The following is a 12,870-nucleotide window of genomic DNA, read 5'->3' as shown; positions in this document are numbered from 1 at the left end:
AGAGAATGCAAAGATTCTGCAACTGTGCAGCATGTGTTTCTAATAAACTGACGCTGCTTTAAAATTATAGCTCTGACACAAAGACACCTCATTTTGTTAAATGCCGGTTGCCTCGCTTCTCAGGTCTCCTTACCTCTACTGCTTGCAGCTCAGGAAGCAAGATGTGAGTGGAGTATTCTGTTTGTGTGTGTGTGTGTTTTCAGGATGTGGCGTACACCTGCTGCCAATTCACTTGATTACATGAGACTAATCCACCAATCAAGCTCCTGCTCTTGACTCAGTTGTTCAGTTTGTCAATATGGTATCAACACTGCGTCCAAGTTGTAGTTCTATAATGTTGTCGCTTTGTTGTCTGACCTCCTAAGAGTCTTTGTTAGTTCCTGTGCATCAAATCCTTTGTCTGGTACCAGAGCTTCACATCATCAGCTACCACGCCTGCCTGTCCATCTCTCTTATTCACATCCACCAGCTGAATCCAAACACTGCCAGCTGCAACTCTGAGCAGTTAACTCCTACCCATTGTTATCACTGGAGTTCTACAATAAATCTGCTGTGACTGTTCATTCTGCCTGTTTTTGGGTTTGTTACATTCAGTCCCTCAGTTCTTAAAAATTTTACAGATACATCTCCAAATCTAATTTGTCTCATCACATACGGACATGCTACAGGGGTAGGCTTATCTTTCACTGAGCGATCAAGGTTACAAAAAGCAGAAATTAACATAAGACATTGTTATTGAACCAAGTGATATATAATACTCAAAAAAATTAAAAGAAAACTTTTTAATCAGAGTATAGCATCAGTCATTAAACTTCTAGGATGTTGGTCTGTTCAGGAAACAGGCAGAGGGAGTTGTTAATCAGTTTCAGCTGCTTTGTTATTATTTTTTTCAGTAGTTTTGCATTTGGCTAGGGTCAGTGCAACTGCTTGTAGCATGCGATGACACCTGGACCAGAGCATCAATATGTGCCATTGTCAGAAGGTTTACTGTATCTACCAGCACAAAATGAGGTGCATGGAGGAGATTCCAGGGAACAGACAGTTACTCTAGGAGAGCTGGACAGGGCCATAGAAGATCCTTAACCTATCAGCAGGACCGTATCTGATTGTTCGTGCAAGGAAGAACAGGATGAGCCAGAGCTGCGAAAGGACCTCCAGCAGGCCACTGATGTGAATGTCTCAGACCAAACAATCACAAACAGACTTTGTGAGGGTGGCCTGAGAGCACAAAATCCTCTATTGTGCCCTGTGCTCACTGCCCAACACCATGGAGCCCAACTGGCATTTGCCTTAATATACCACAATTGGCAGGTCCACCAATGACGACCTGTGCTTTTCACAGATGAGAGCAGGTTCATGTGGCGAGAATATGCACACATTGCCTGGGCAGCTGCACAGGCATGTTTTTCACTGGGTGAAATGCAGTTACCCCATAAAATTCAATCTGTTACAGTGAAGAATACAAACATAAATGGGCCTTGTGAACTCATTATAGTATTTATAAATGAAAAGAAAGAACAGCCCCCCACCCACCCTCCCACCCCCAGTACTATCAGGGTTACTGTTGAGGTTGAGTTTTACTGTAATATGGTTTTATGGTGAGTATGGATGCTCTTTTCTTGGCGTACCTTGTAAAACTGATCTTATATGACATATACGTTAGCAGAACTATATCTACACTGATCAGCATGAAAAGAAATCTCTCTGCATTAAACAGCAAACATTGAATATTATCTCAACCAATCACTGGGTGGCCAGAAATGAACATGAAAAACTACAGCATAGGAGGCTAAAGCAACAAGAAGCTGGGTAAAACAAATTGTTGCAGAAAAAGTGTAGGAACCAGGCAAGAACAGCTTCTGATAGTAAAGACTAAAACTAAACTTCAGAAGAAGTGGTCAGAGTGATTACTGCAGTTCATTAAAGATACACAGATTGTCAGTGGGAAAAGACAAAGACAGTTTGTGTAACTTATGTTCTATTTAATGTTGAAACGGTTCGTGGGGTCAGACTTCTGTTAAACTGTTTTTATAATCTTTGTACTGGTACTTAACTGAAAGTTAAAGTGTTACGTATCCACTTATGTTTAACAGGTTTTAACTGAGGAAGAGGTAAACATTGAGAAGATGCACATGTTTTGTCACATTTTACTGATGTAATAAATTTGATAAATCCCTAACCTTTAGAGCTTGTCTATCTTTTTAGCAAGTGCATATCATAAAATACACCATCTTCAGAAAACCACAAAAGAAACCTTTTCTTCACTGTTCAAATGGCAATTTCCTGTTTTTTCAGACTTTGTGGATTTAGTCCCCCGTGATCTGTAATTTGATGACACATCTGCAGTTTTTTTGCACGTTGTTAGCTTTCTACCTCTGATTACTTTTTGATTACTTTTACTACTTTATTTGATTGCATTTTTTAATCTGGCAATTAAAGAATTAAAACCTGCGATAGATGTTTCATTCAGGCTGTATCTGTCTCTCCAGGTGTGAGGTTTGAGCATTTCAATACTGAAAGTTTTTTCATTGCTTGTAAGTAAACCCTACAACTCGATTTTATCAGGATAAACTGAAATAAAGATGGTGTTGCTGTTGTATTTTTCTTTCTCTTGATTACTGTATCCGTTGATGATGACTCCTTACTTTGTTTCTCCTCTGAACTGTCATGAAAATGTATGCGTAGGTCTGTGTGCCACTTTAATTGCAATCATCAGGTTATCCCCTCATCTTCCATGAAGTGACCAGAGCAAATTTTTCATTTGTTCTCCGCTGCTGCAAATCGGGGTGTCATTTCTATTGGTCTAAAATTAGTTACTGCAGCTGTTATTTTTTATTATAATAATATATATATATATATTTATTTATAGTTGTTATTTTTACAATTTATATTAAAAAGCTTACTATTATTATTACCTATAATGCACTTTGCCTATTTTCTGTCATAAATCCAGTGGATGAACTAAATGACTGCACCAAAACCCAGTGAAGGATAAATGGATCATTTATAAAGGATTATTTGGAGCTGTGAATCACGCAACGCTACTGTAGTAGAGTCCAAGAATAAACAATACGGAGCTGGAAATGAGCATAATAGGTCCTATTTAAGCTGGAATCCAGCTCCATTTGAAATTCCCAACGTCTTTGTGAACCTGAGCAGAGAAAGGTAAATATGGGTGACTGTATGCTGCAGAGGCTTTGAGGCTGACACGCACACCTCTCGAGTCTCAACATGTTATTGCGCTGACCTCTGTTTCAAAGTGTCCTTCCAGTTGGCAGGTCTGAAACCAAGATGAAAGTGAATTAATTAAACTGAGCCCTGCATTAAAGAACCAACTCAGCAAGTGACACTGATGTCACAGTGATCTCTGGGTCAGAGCCATAGTTGACAGTTTGGCATTCAGAGTGATATTTAGTTCATTTCCCTATGAATGCATATTAATATTGTTATCCATATTAATTTTTTCATTTGTTTTTCTAGGGTCGCATCTAGCTGACATTTGGCACACATGCATCCATGCTGCTTTAATGGATCCCCACATCTGTGTGTGGGCCATGAGACTGATATAGCTTGTGGGTTTGGAAGCGAATCCTTTGCAGAAGTGGCTTCAAATGATACATATATACATATATGTATTTGCAACCCCAATTGCAAAACATTTGGGACTCTATGTAAAATGTAAAACAAAAACAAGGATGTAGGGATTTGCAAATGTCGTAAATCTATACTGTATTCAGAGAGCATAGAAAAAAAGGACATAAAAATATTTAAATGTACACATTTTACTGTTTCATAAGAAATATTAGCTCATTTTGAATTTGATGGTGGTGACGTCTTAGAAAAGTTGTAACACGAGCAACAAAAGGCTGCAAAAATAAGTGAGGAAAAATAACAGATCAGTGACATTATTGGGTATAAAGTAGCATCTTAAAGAGACCAACTATTAGAGAAACAAAGATGGGCAGAGGTTCTGCAATCTGCATAAAATTGCATCTACAGTTGTGGAGCATGTTCCAAATAATGTTCCTATGTGTTTAATTATGTATGCTTTAAATATCTAAGCATCTACAGTGAATAAAATAATCAAAAAAGTCAGGGAATTTGGAGAAATTTTGAAATCTGTGCGCAGTGGAGAAGTCTGAAAATGAATACTGGATCCTTGTGATCAGGCAGCACTGCACTAAAAGCAATAAAATCTAAGCATATGATAGGAATTCTTCTTCTTCTTCTGAAATGTTCCCGCTGCCTTTGTTTTGTCCATGACTGGCTGTTTAGTGAGCCATAAACTTAAGTAAAAGCATGCGATACCTAAGCCATCTCCCTAGACCTTCATTGATATTCTGAGTGTTTCCCTCAGTTTGGTTCCTTTCTGGTTACTCTGTTATCCGTCCACATGTCCAGAGCAGCTTTTGTTGATTGTTAATTTAAATCCAGACTGACAGAACAGCCTGTTTTTGTAAAACATTAAGCCTGGATGTAAAACAGTGCTTCACGTTCTCGAAATTTCACAGGTCATGCAGAGAGTGTTCAAGACGTCCTTTGAATCTTTTTCTCATTTTTATTTTCAGCTGCTGTGAAAAAACAAGACTTTTAAGGCTCAAACAGCAGATACATCAAATAAAAAGGAATCTAAGGACAAATCTTTTCCTGAACACACTCGCAGCTGAAAAAATGCAAAGTTTATTGTTTTGCTTTGGTGCACCTGCAGCTTCATTCGTCTTGACATCTCATGCTGATCCTTACACAAGAGCACACATTCCTCATAACTAATCACCAAGACACACACCAGGCAGTCTCAGATAGCAACATCGACTCCATAAGCGCAATACAAATATGAAAAACAAATAATTGGAAAAAGATTTTGTTTTTCTTTTGCCCTTTATGAATGGTTCTGTCTCATAGCCTTTCTTCTGCATTGCACGAATGGAAGGACACCTTACGATTGACTGGTTGACTGCTAATTCTGTTGTGTAACAAAAGCTTGTTACAGATCTTTCAAATAGTTGAATATTTATCAGCATGATGCAACAAGTCAAACACATACTTGCTGTTTTTCAGTTGTTTAAAGGTGTCGTATACCTTTTTTGTACATATATTACCAGCAAACCGGCCCTTGCTTGATTTGCGAACAATTCAAGAAGAAAGAAAAGAATATTTCAAAAAACGAAAGAAAGAAAGAAAATGACAAAGAAAATCAAATTCAGCCGGCCTGACACGTATGAACACACACACACACACGTTTGTGCGCACACACTGCCCTTCGTGTTATGTAGTCACTAAAGGGCAGGGAGTGCATCTCAGAGCAGCGAGCTGAGCATAGTTATGTGCTCACTCTTGATGCTGAAGCTCAGTTGCAGTGAAGGACTTGACGCTGCCACTTTACAACAAAGAGTACTCTACCTCAGCTTTCGCAGAACAAGCTGGTAATACCTCAAGAATTCACAGTGTACTTCAGGTAATCCAAACTTCAGGAAAGCTTTTGGAATTTGTGAGCAGATTGCTCACTTTTCCATGGTGCAGCAACAAGACGACTTTAACTTTATTTAGCATTTATAGCTTTGTTTTTTAAGGACTGTCTGTGGACCACTTTGCTAGCATTCATTTGAGCTGCATTAATTGTTTTAATGGCGATGCTACAGTAACCAACATAGTCACTGTGCATTCTTTTTCCAGTTTATCTAATTAGAGAAGACTAACTTGGCAGGTAAGTCTGTTTAACTCTCTAATATTTAACACTATCACAACATTCAGTGGTTGTTTTTCACAACCAGTGTTTTTTTCAATGTTGTCACAGGTGCCGGAACCAAGTTCATTGGGAAACAACAGCATAATCTAGTGCCATTAACATTAAAGTCACCTTCTAGCGTTCTAGTTGTACAAAAGCATGGGGTTCAGCGACCTCCTTGAGCAGGTGGGCAGCACAGGCCGCTTCCAAATCGTGCACGTAACCCTCCTCTCCACACCCATCCTTATGTTGGCCAGCCACAACCTGCTGCAAAACTTTGTGGCTGCGGTGCCTCCTCACTACTGTAGCGCTCACTCAAATCTCTCACAGTCCCAGCTGAGCCCAGAGGAAGCTTTGCGGATCACAGTACCACAGGACCACAGAGGAAAATTGCACAGGTGCCAGCGTTACGTTGTTCCACAGTGGCACCTCCTGGATAAAAATGGGACCTCCAATTTGAGAAATGAGGGAAACAGTGTGGATGATCTGGATGCTGACCTCCAAGGATGCATAGATGGCTGGACGTACAACATGGCTGACAGAAGCTCCACAATCATATCTGATGTAAAACTGCATTTTTATCACACTGTTTCAGTCAACTTGTCATCGCAGTGCAGATGTTCATATGTTGTAATGTGCATTTTTTGCTAGTGGCATTTAGTGTGTGACCAGCACTCTTTGAAGCAAATGGGACAAACCATCTACATGGGAGGCGTGCTTGTGGGAGCGTTTCTCTTCGGAAGCCTTGCAGACAAGTAACACCAATAATATACAATAAGCTGAATGTGTAATATTTTGACTCGTCTTTGAAAAGAAAAATCTTAATTGCCCAGTGGCATGAATAATAAACAGTTCAGCAAGTCAAATAATGTTTCACCGATGGCCCTCATGTCTTCTAGATATGGTCGACGTATCCTCCTGCTCATGTCTTACCTTCTGATGGCGGTCTCTGGAACATGTGCTGCATTTTCTCCTTCCTTCCCTCTGTTCTGCTTTTTCCGGTTTGGTTGTGGCATGGCTCTATCTGGCATAGCACTCAACAGCTTGTCCCTCAGTATGATTTTTAGTTCCTTTATTTTACTTGACTAAAGGGATGTTGATGACATGGGCTCCCAATCTTATGAAAATGTGTTTCATCTGTTTCAAGTTCTTGAGTGGATCCCCACTCGTGTGAGAACTGTGGTGGGCACGATGAGTGGCTACTGTTACACACTGGGCCAGCTGATCCTGGCATTGATGGCCTACTACATCCGGGACTGGAGGTGGTTAACCCTGGCTGTGTCTTTGCCTTTCTATGTGTTCTTCCTCTACGCATGGTGAGATGGCAATCATTGAACTGAAAAGTTTCAACTATAGTCACCAATGTAAGCTAAAACATTTTTAAAAAATGTAGCAAACCTAACCAATATTCCTTATAGGTGGTTTCATGAATCCGCAAGATGGTTGGCCTTAAAGAATAAGCCTGATCGGGCGATCAAGGGACTTAAAAGTGTGGCTAAGTTTAACGGACGGTGTGATGAGGGAGAAAAAATTGACATTAAGGTAAGGGAATATTTTTAAACTTTGGGATAAATCTGTGTTTCACATAAACAGACTGTATATTAACAATGTTTTCTCTTTGTGCACAGATGCTCCAGGAGTCCATGAAGAATGAGCTGTCCATGTCAAAGGGCTCCTACACTGCCTTGGATCTGTTCCGCACACCCTACATGAGGATTAGCACAGTCTGTCTGGCAGCTGCCTGGTGTGTGTGTGCTGCTCTTGTAGAAACACTCAGTGACAGATTTACAGCACCTTCTGTGAAACTGCAATGACACCAAGTGTATTTTTATATTTAGGTTATCAACCAGCTTTGCCTACTACAGCCTTTCCATGGATCTGCAAAAGTTTGGAGTGGATATTTACCTGATACAAGTGATCTTTGGAGCTGTTGACATACCAGCTAAAATCATCATCGCTGTGACTATGAGTTATATAGGGCGCCGGCCGTCGCAGTCTGCTGCTCTCATCATCGCTGGGGTCACTATCTTAATCAACCTGCTGGTACCTTATGGTATGTCAGAACACAGACATGTGCACAAGATAAGGCTGAGGAGAAGCAAGTGAGTGACCTGATGAATGTTCCGCTTTTTTGCAGATCAACAAACTCTGCGGACCTCTCTGGCTGTTGTGGGTAAAGGTTGTCTTGCTGCATCTTTCGTCTGCTGTTACCTTTACACTGGAGAACTGTACCCAACCGTTATTCGGTAAGTCTCATCTGGCAAAACCATAAAACTATCAGCAAGGAAACCTAGATGACTTTGGTTTAACAATGAAATCTAGGTTTCGCTGAAGAGCAACAACTAAGGATAATCGCTAATCCAGGGGTGGCTGCTTTTTTGTTTTTTATACAGTAGTAGATTTACAAATTCTGTGAACTGGAAAATCTATTGGTAACACTTTATAATATGAACTGCAAATTGCAGGCAAGTACGCTGTACTTACGTGCATTTTGAGGGCAACAAGTCAGGTTTTTGCAAAAAATAATGAACAAGTACACTGTAAGTACCCTGTACTTACATGCATTTTGTGGGCAACATGTCAGGTTTTTGCAAACAAGTGAAACAAGTACAGGGTACAAACAGTGTACTCGTTTGAACGTTTTTGCAAAAACCTAACTTGCCTGCAAATTATTCACAGGTCATGTTATAAAGTGCTACCAGACTTTTTATGTTTTCAAACTGAAGGTCTAAGCCAGACCTTCCCAAAGTGTGGGGCCGGGGGGGGGGGGGGGGCTTCAAATCACGGACAAACAGTGTCCCACATTCTTGATTTTTAGTTCACACACACTTGTTGTAATGACTAACTACTCCTGACATTTTGGAGATGTTAGCTCTGTATACAGTAAAGTTACAGTGGGATACAAATAATATCAGGCTGATCCTGCCACGATTTGTTCCCCCTGTCTAAATCACGGACAAACAGTATCTCACACTTGTTTATGTTTTTCAACCCATTTTGCACAGACAGGCATTTTTCGAAAATGAATTGATAGCAATGTTGAATATTATTACACGGGGGAATAACAACTACACGTAAAATAATCACACCGTGATGCCTCTGCCTTTCTAAATAGAGGGACAGTAACTGCGTGTGTATATGTAAGCCTGTAAAAACCGAAGATAGTCAGATTAACAGTATTTTGTCTCTATCTGCCATTCTGCAATTCATCTCCGGTAAACAATAACGTGGCGCAAAACGTTTTCAAAAATACTCGTGTAGGTGTGGACGTAGCATAAAAGAGTTAGTAGTTTATTTTCTTACTACCTGTAATTTATTGCAGTTTATTTGTATTTGCTTAATTGTTTACTAAATGTTTGAGGTGTGAAATAAACCGCAATGGAGCAAAATATGGGTGTGTGTGGTTGGAGGATGTGTTTGTGCACACGCACACGCGAACATTTTTCTTGTAAAACAAAGGGGGGCCCAGCAAAAAAAGTTTGGGAACCACTGGTCTAAGCAATGAGTTCCAAATAATGTCTTTGTCACGTAGAAAACCTGAACTGTACCGTTGAAATTGTGCTGATTTTTCTTATATTAAGAAATCTAAGGTATTAAATGTGTAGACAAACTTCTTTACACTGATATAAAGAGGAGTTTGAGGAGTTTCACTGGTCTGGCCCACTTAAGTTCAACGTTGGCTGGATGTGGCCCATAATGACATCTCTGCTCTAATATATGGTTTCATGACATTTTAATAGTCTAAGACTGCACATGCACTTCTTTACTATCACTAAAATAATTTACATATTTACTGACCCTCTGTTGACACAATCTCTGACTTTACTAGTGTGTAGTTATGACTGTTTGCAGCTGTTTTATGGTTTTATGTCTTCTCTCTCAGTCAGAATGGCATGGGATTGGTGTCCAGTATGGCACGTGTAGGAGCTATGGTGGCCCCCATGGTGCGCCTCACGGGAGACTACATACCTTGGCTACCAGGTTTAATCTATGGAGGGGCGCCAATCGTCAGTGGGGTTGCTGTTATATTTCTTCCAGAAACGCTTGGCACACCCCTTCCCGACACAATACAAGATGTGGAGGAGAGGTAAGATTGAGTTCCAGGACGCAGCATGTGTTCCTTTTATTTTATCTCTGCATGTCCCAGAATCAAAACATTAATTTTAGAAACAGAACTCAGGAGGACTCGAGGGTAACGTATACAGCAAATAGCAAATCATCATGGTTTACTCAAGGCCAAAAAAAGCACATAAGACTAGAAGAGAGAAAGAGAAAGGGAGAGAAGGGAGAAAAAAAATAATGTATCCACATTTGCATTTTCTATTTTGCACACAGGGGATCTGGGAAACGCTCCAAAATGTCACCAAAAGAAACAATAATCTTGGAAGACACCGGGGCAAACCTCCTAAAGCCTGTTGCCTGAGTGTTTTTGTACTCCACATGTTAATGAAAGTAGAGTGAGTGCTACTTTTATCTCTTCTCTGTTTGATTTCCACAAATTTGGTTCACCTTATGATTGCTGGACGAATGTTTTTTCTTTCGTTTTGTGAACAAATGAGTTAAATCCGAAGCGAACGCCACCGTGAAAAGAACGCTGTGGACAATCAGACCTGTTTATCTGACAATCAGTAGATTTCAGGATCTTAATCTTACTTTGCACATGTCATTATTATTATTTTTTATTTGTATTTTGAATGTGTAGAGCGATTTCTTTATTTGAGCCTTTCACAGGTTAAAGACGGCATCCACTGGTATCTTTATTGTTCTATACACAAGCCCGTATTGGAAAACAATTGCCTTTTTGTCTTTTAAATCAAGACTTCTTATAATCCTTTTTAAATCTCAAAGTCTGTCTTTTTTATGGACGTTTGAACACAAATACTAGTAAAACCCCTTTCAGTCTACTTCATCTGGCATGAGTCACTTTGAGCTGAAGTAACTAAAACGAGACAGAACAAGAAATCAAGGATTTGGATTTAAATAAAAGCAGCAGATGAGCCACACAACAGAAGGCACAAAGTATAAAAACTAAATAAATAGATTCACAGCAGGAATCTGACATGCCGTTGCTTTTCACTGCCCCCCCCCACACACAGTTTTGCTATAGCATTGTTGTTGTGAACACAAGAGTAAAGGCAGATTTCCCATGAATTATGTGAAATGAACCCCCACTCTTTAAAAATTGAACACCCTAGTTAATGTTTGAAGGGCAGATCAGTGTTTTGTTGCTGAAGCAGGTAGCTTGGATGGGTCAGAGGATTTTGTTTGTGTTTTTCATAAGACAGCCTCCGAGAAATGTAGTTTCTTAGATTTCAGTCCATTTAATTTATTCAACTACTTTTGTTCTCAGCACGCTGCACGCTCTGGATTTAACGCCGCTCTCTTGAGTTCTCACAGTTACCACCCGGAAAACGATCATCACGCAAGCAAAAATGTAATGCAGTAGTTATCAATGTAGTTATTAAACGGATGGTGGTCAGCGAAAAGAATGATAAGAGTGAATATTATGGAAACATTACTTGGTCTCGTCCCTTTCCTTGAATCGGTTCAGCGGATTTGCTGCTTTTCTCTCAGTTACTGCTGTTACACGGATGTGAGGGGGGGATGTTACTGGTAAAGGAGGAAACAGTGCTGATGCGGAGCACCACTCACGCCTACATAGGGTGAACTCTTGTGATTTGAAGACTTCCGCATCTTGCTGCTTGTGACACCATCTAGTGGTGCATATATGCCAATGCAGGAGCTGAACTTCCCATCACGGGAAGGTATCCATGTGAGGAAAAAAAAATTAAAGGTGGAAAACTAAATCTAAAATGAAATCTTGACCATATTGAGGTTTTGTCTTTCAGTGTTTAAATATTGGACTTGGATTTCACATATTGTAGCTACTCTCATTTATCAGAACAGTTGATATTTTGGCCATAGAGTCATCCATGATTAACAAAAAAGGCAGCGTCACAATACTAGTATGCTTTGGTTCGTGTTCCTTAAAAGATCCGTCTGGAGTGAAAAAACCCAAACAAACCAGGATTTACAATAAATAGATTCATACTTATAGCCTCATATCAACATGTATGTTTTCAATTTAAGGCTCGTACTTTCCTCTTTGAAATAGTTAAAGTTCGCCAGTGCTCTTGCTCTCACGCAACAAATGCATTGTTGTGTGTGTCTGGCACTAACTGTATGAAACTGCTATCTAAAACCTTTTGGTGGCAACATATAAACCCTCGATCACTGTATTAAATAGATTTTATTTCACTGTCAGGTTTTATGCGTGTTCTCCTGAGACACCTTGCGCACGCCAGACGAGTCCAACCCCAAGCCAAGAAAAAAAAAAGAAAGAGAGAGAGAAAGAGAGATGAATCAAAATACAGAGCAAGGCGGTCTACAGAAATGACTACAACGTAAAATGATATGAATAAAGATTTATTTTCTCATATGAACAGGTGGATTCATTTTTCATTGTATTTTACAATCTATGACAATCTCGCAAGTTTTTTCTTTTTTCTAGCATATTTCAGGAATGACATGGGGAAAGGTTCTTTTTTATTGCTGAATGTTAAATGAAATACACTTTCACTGACTGGAAAAGAATTGTCTGCTGCTTTTTTTGTGTGATTTTTTTTTTAAATCTCTTTTTTTTTAAACCATGCACCCATCTAACCTTGACCACAAGGACATGCAGAGGAGAGGTGTTCAAACATTTCAAGCGAGGGTGGGGTCGGGGGGGTCATAAATTTCAACAGAAGAGGCTGATTGGACGTGCCCGGTAGCATCTCAAATGGGTGAGAGGACTGGCAGGGTGAAGGGGCTGTCACATTAAAACTGGAGGTGAAGTCTTCTTTTGCACTTTTCTGACATACAAAATTAGACCCAGAGGTGAGAAACTCAATGAAAACATCTGCATGTTGTGACCAATGTGTGACCATCCTCTATTGCCATGCCACTGTGCATTTACCATATACCAGTCAGAATTGCAGATCAGTGTTTAAAAGGCATTTCCCCCCCTAATTGCAGCATTCCATTATTTTTTAATAAGGAGGAGCAGAAATATACCGACAGAGACGAAACATCAGCTGTCCTTTCTGTGCGAGCCACACTGACGGCTGTGACTTTGAGATATCTTTCAAATATTTACTTCTCCC

General features: G+C 39.8%; 1 protein-coding gene across 1 annotated transcript; it reads left to right on the top strand.

The window, feature by feature from the left end:
* Positions 1-5,325: 5,325 nt before the first annotated feature.
* On the top strand, positions 5,326-12,810 carry slc22a6l (solute carrier family 22 member 6, like). The gene is made up of 12 exons (XM_026182117.1): positions 5,326-5,455; positions 5,674-5,704; positions 5,795-6,289; positions 6,377-6,480; positions 6,625-6,779; positions 6,873-7,041; positions 7,144-7,267; positions 7,354-7,469; positions 7,564-7,778; positions 7,863-7,971; positions 9,609-9,812; positions 10,061-12,810. The coding sequence occupies exons 3-12, from the start codon at positions 5,885-5,887 to the stop codon at positions 10,146-10,148; spliced, it is 1,689 nt and encodes a 562-aa protein (XP_026037902.1). The 5' UTR covers positions 5,326-5,455; positions 5,674-5,704; positions 5,795-5,884; the 3' UTR covers positions 10,149-12,810.
* The last annotated feature ends 60 nt before the right edge of the window (positions 12,811-12,870 follow it).

This window comes from Astatotilapia calliptera, chromosome 10, assembly GCF_900246225.1.
Source record: "Astatotilapia calliptera chromosome 10, fAstCal1.2, whole genome shotgun sequence".
In the NCBI taxonomy this organism is placed as follows: Eukaryota; Metazoa; Chordata; class Actinopteri; order Cichliformes; family Cichlidae; genus Astatotilapia; species Astatotilapia calliptera.
Note: the sequence above shows the minus strand (reverse complement) of the source record. Positions and strands in the feature narration are given on the sequence as shown.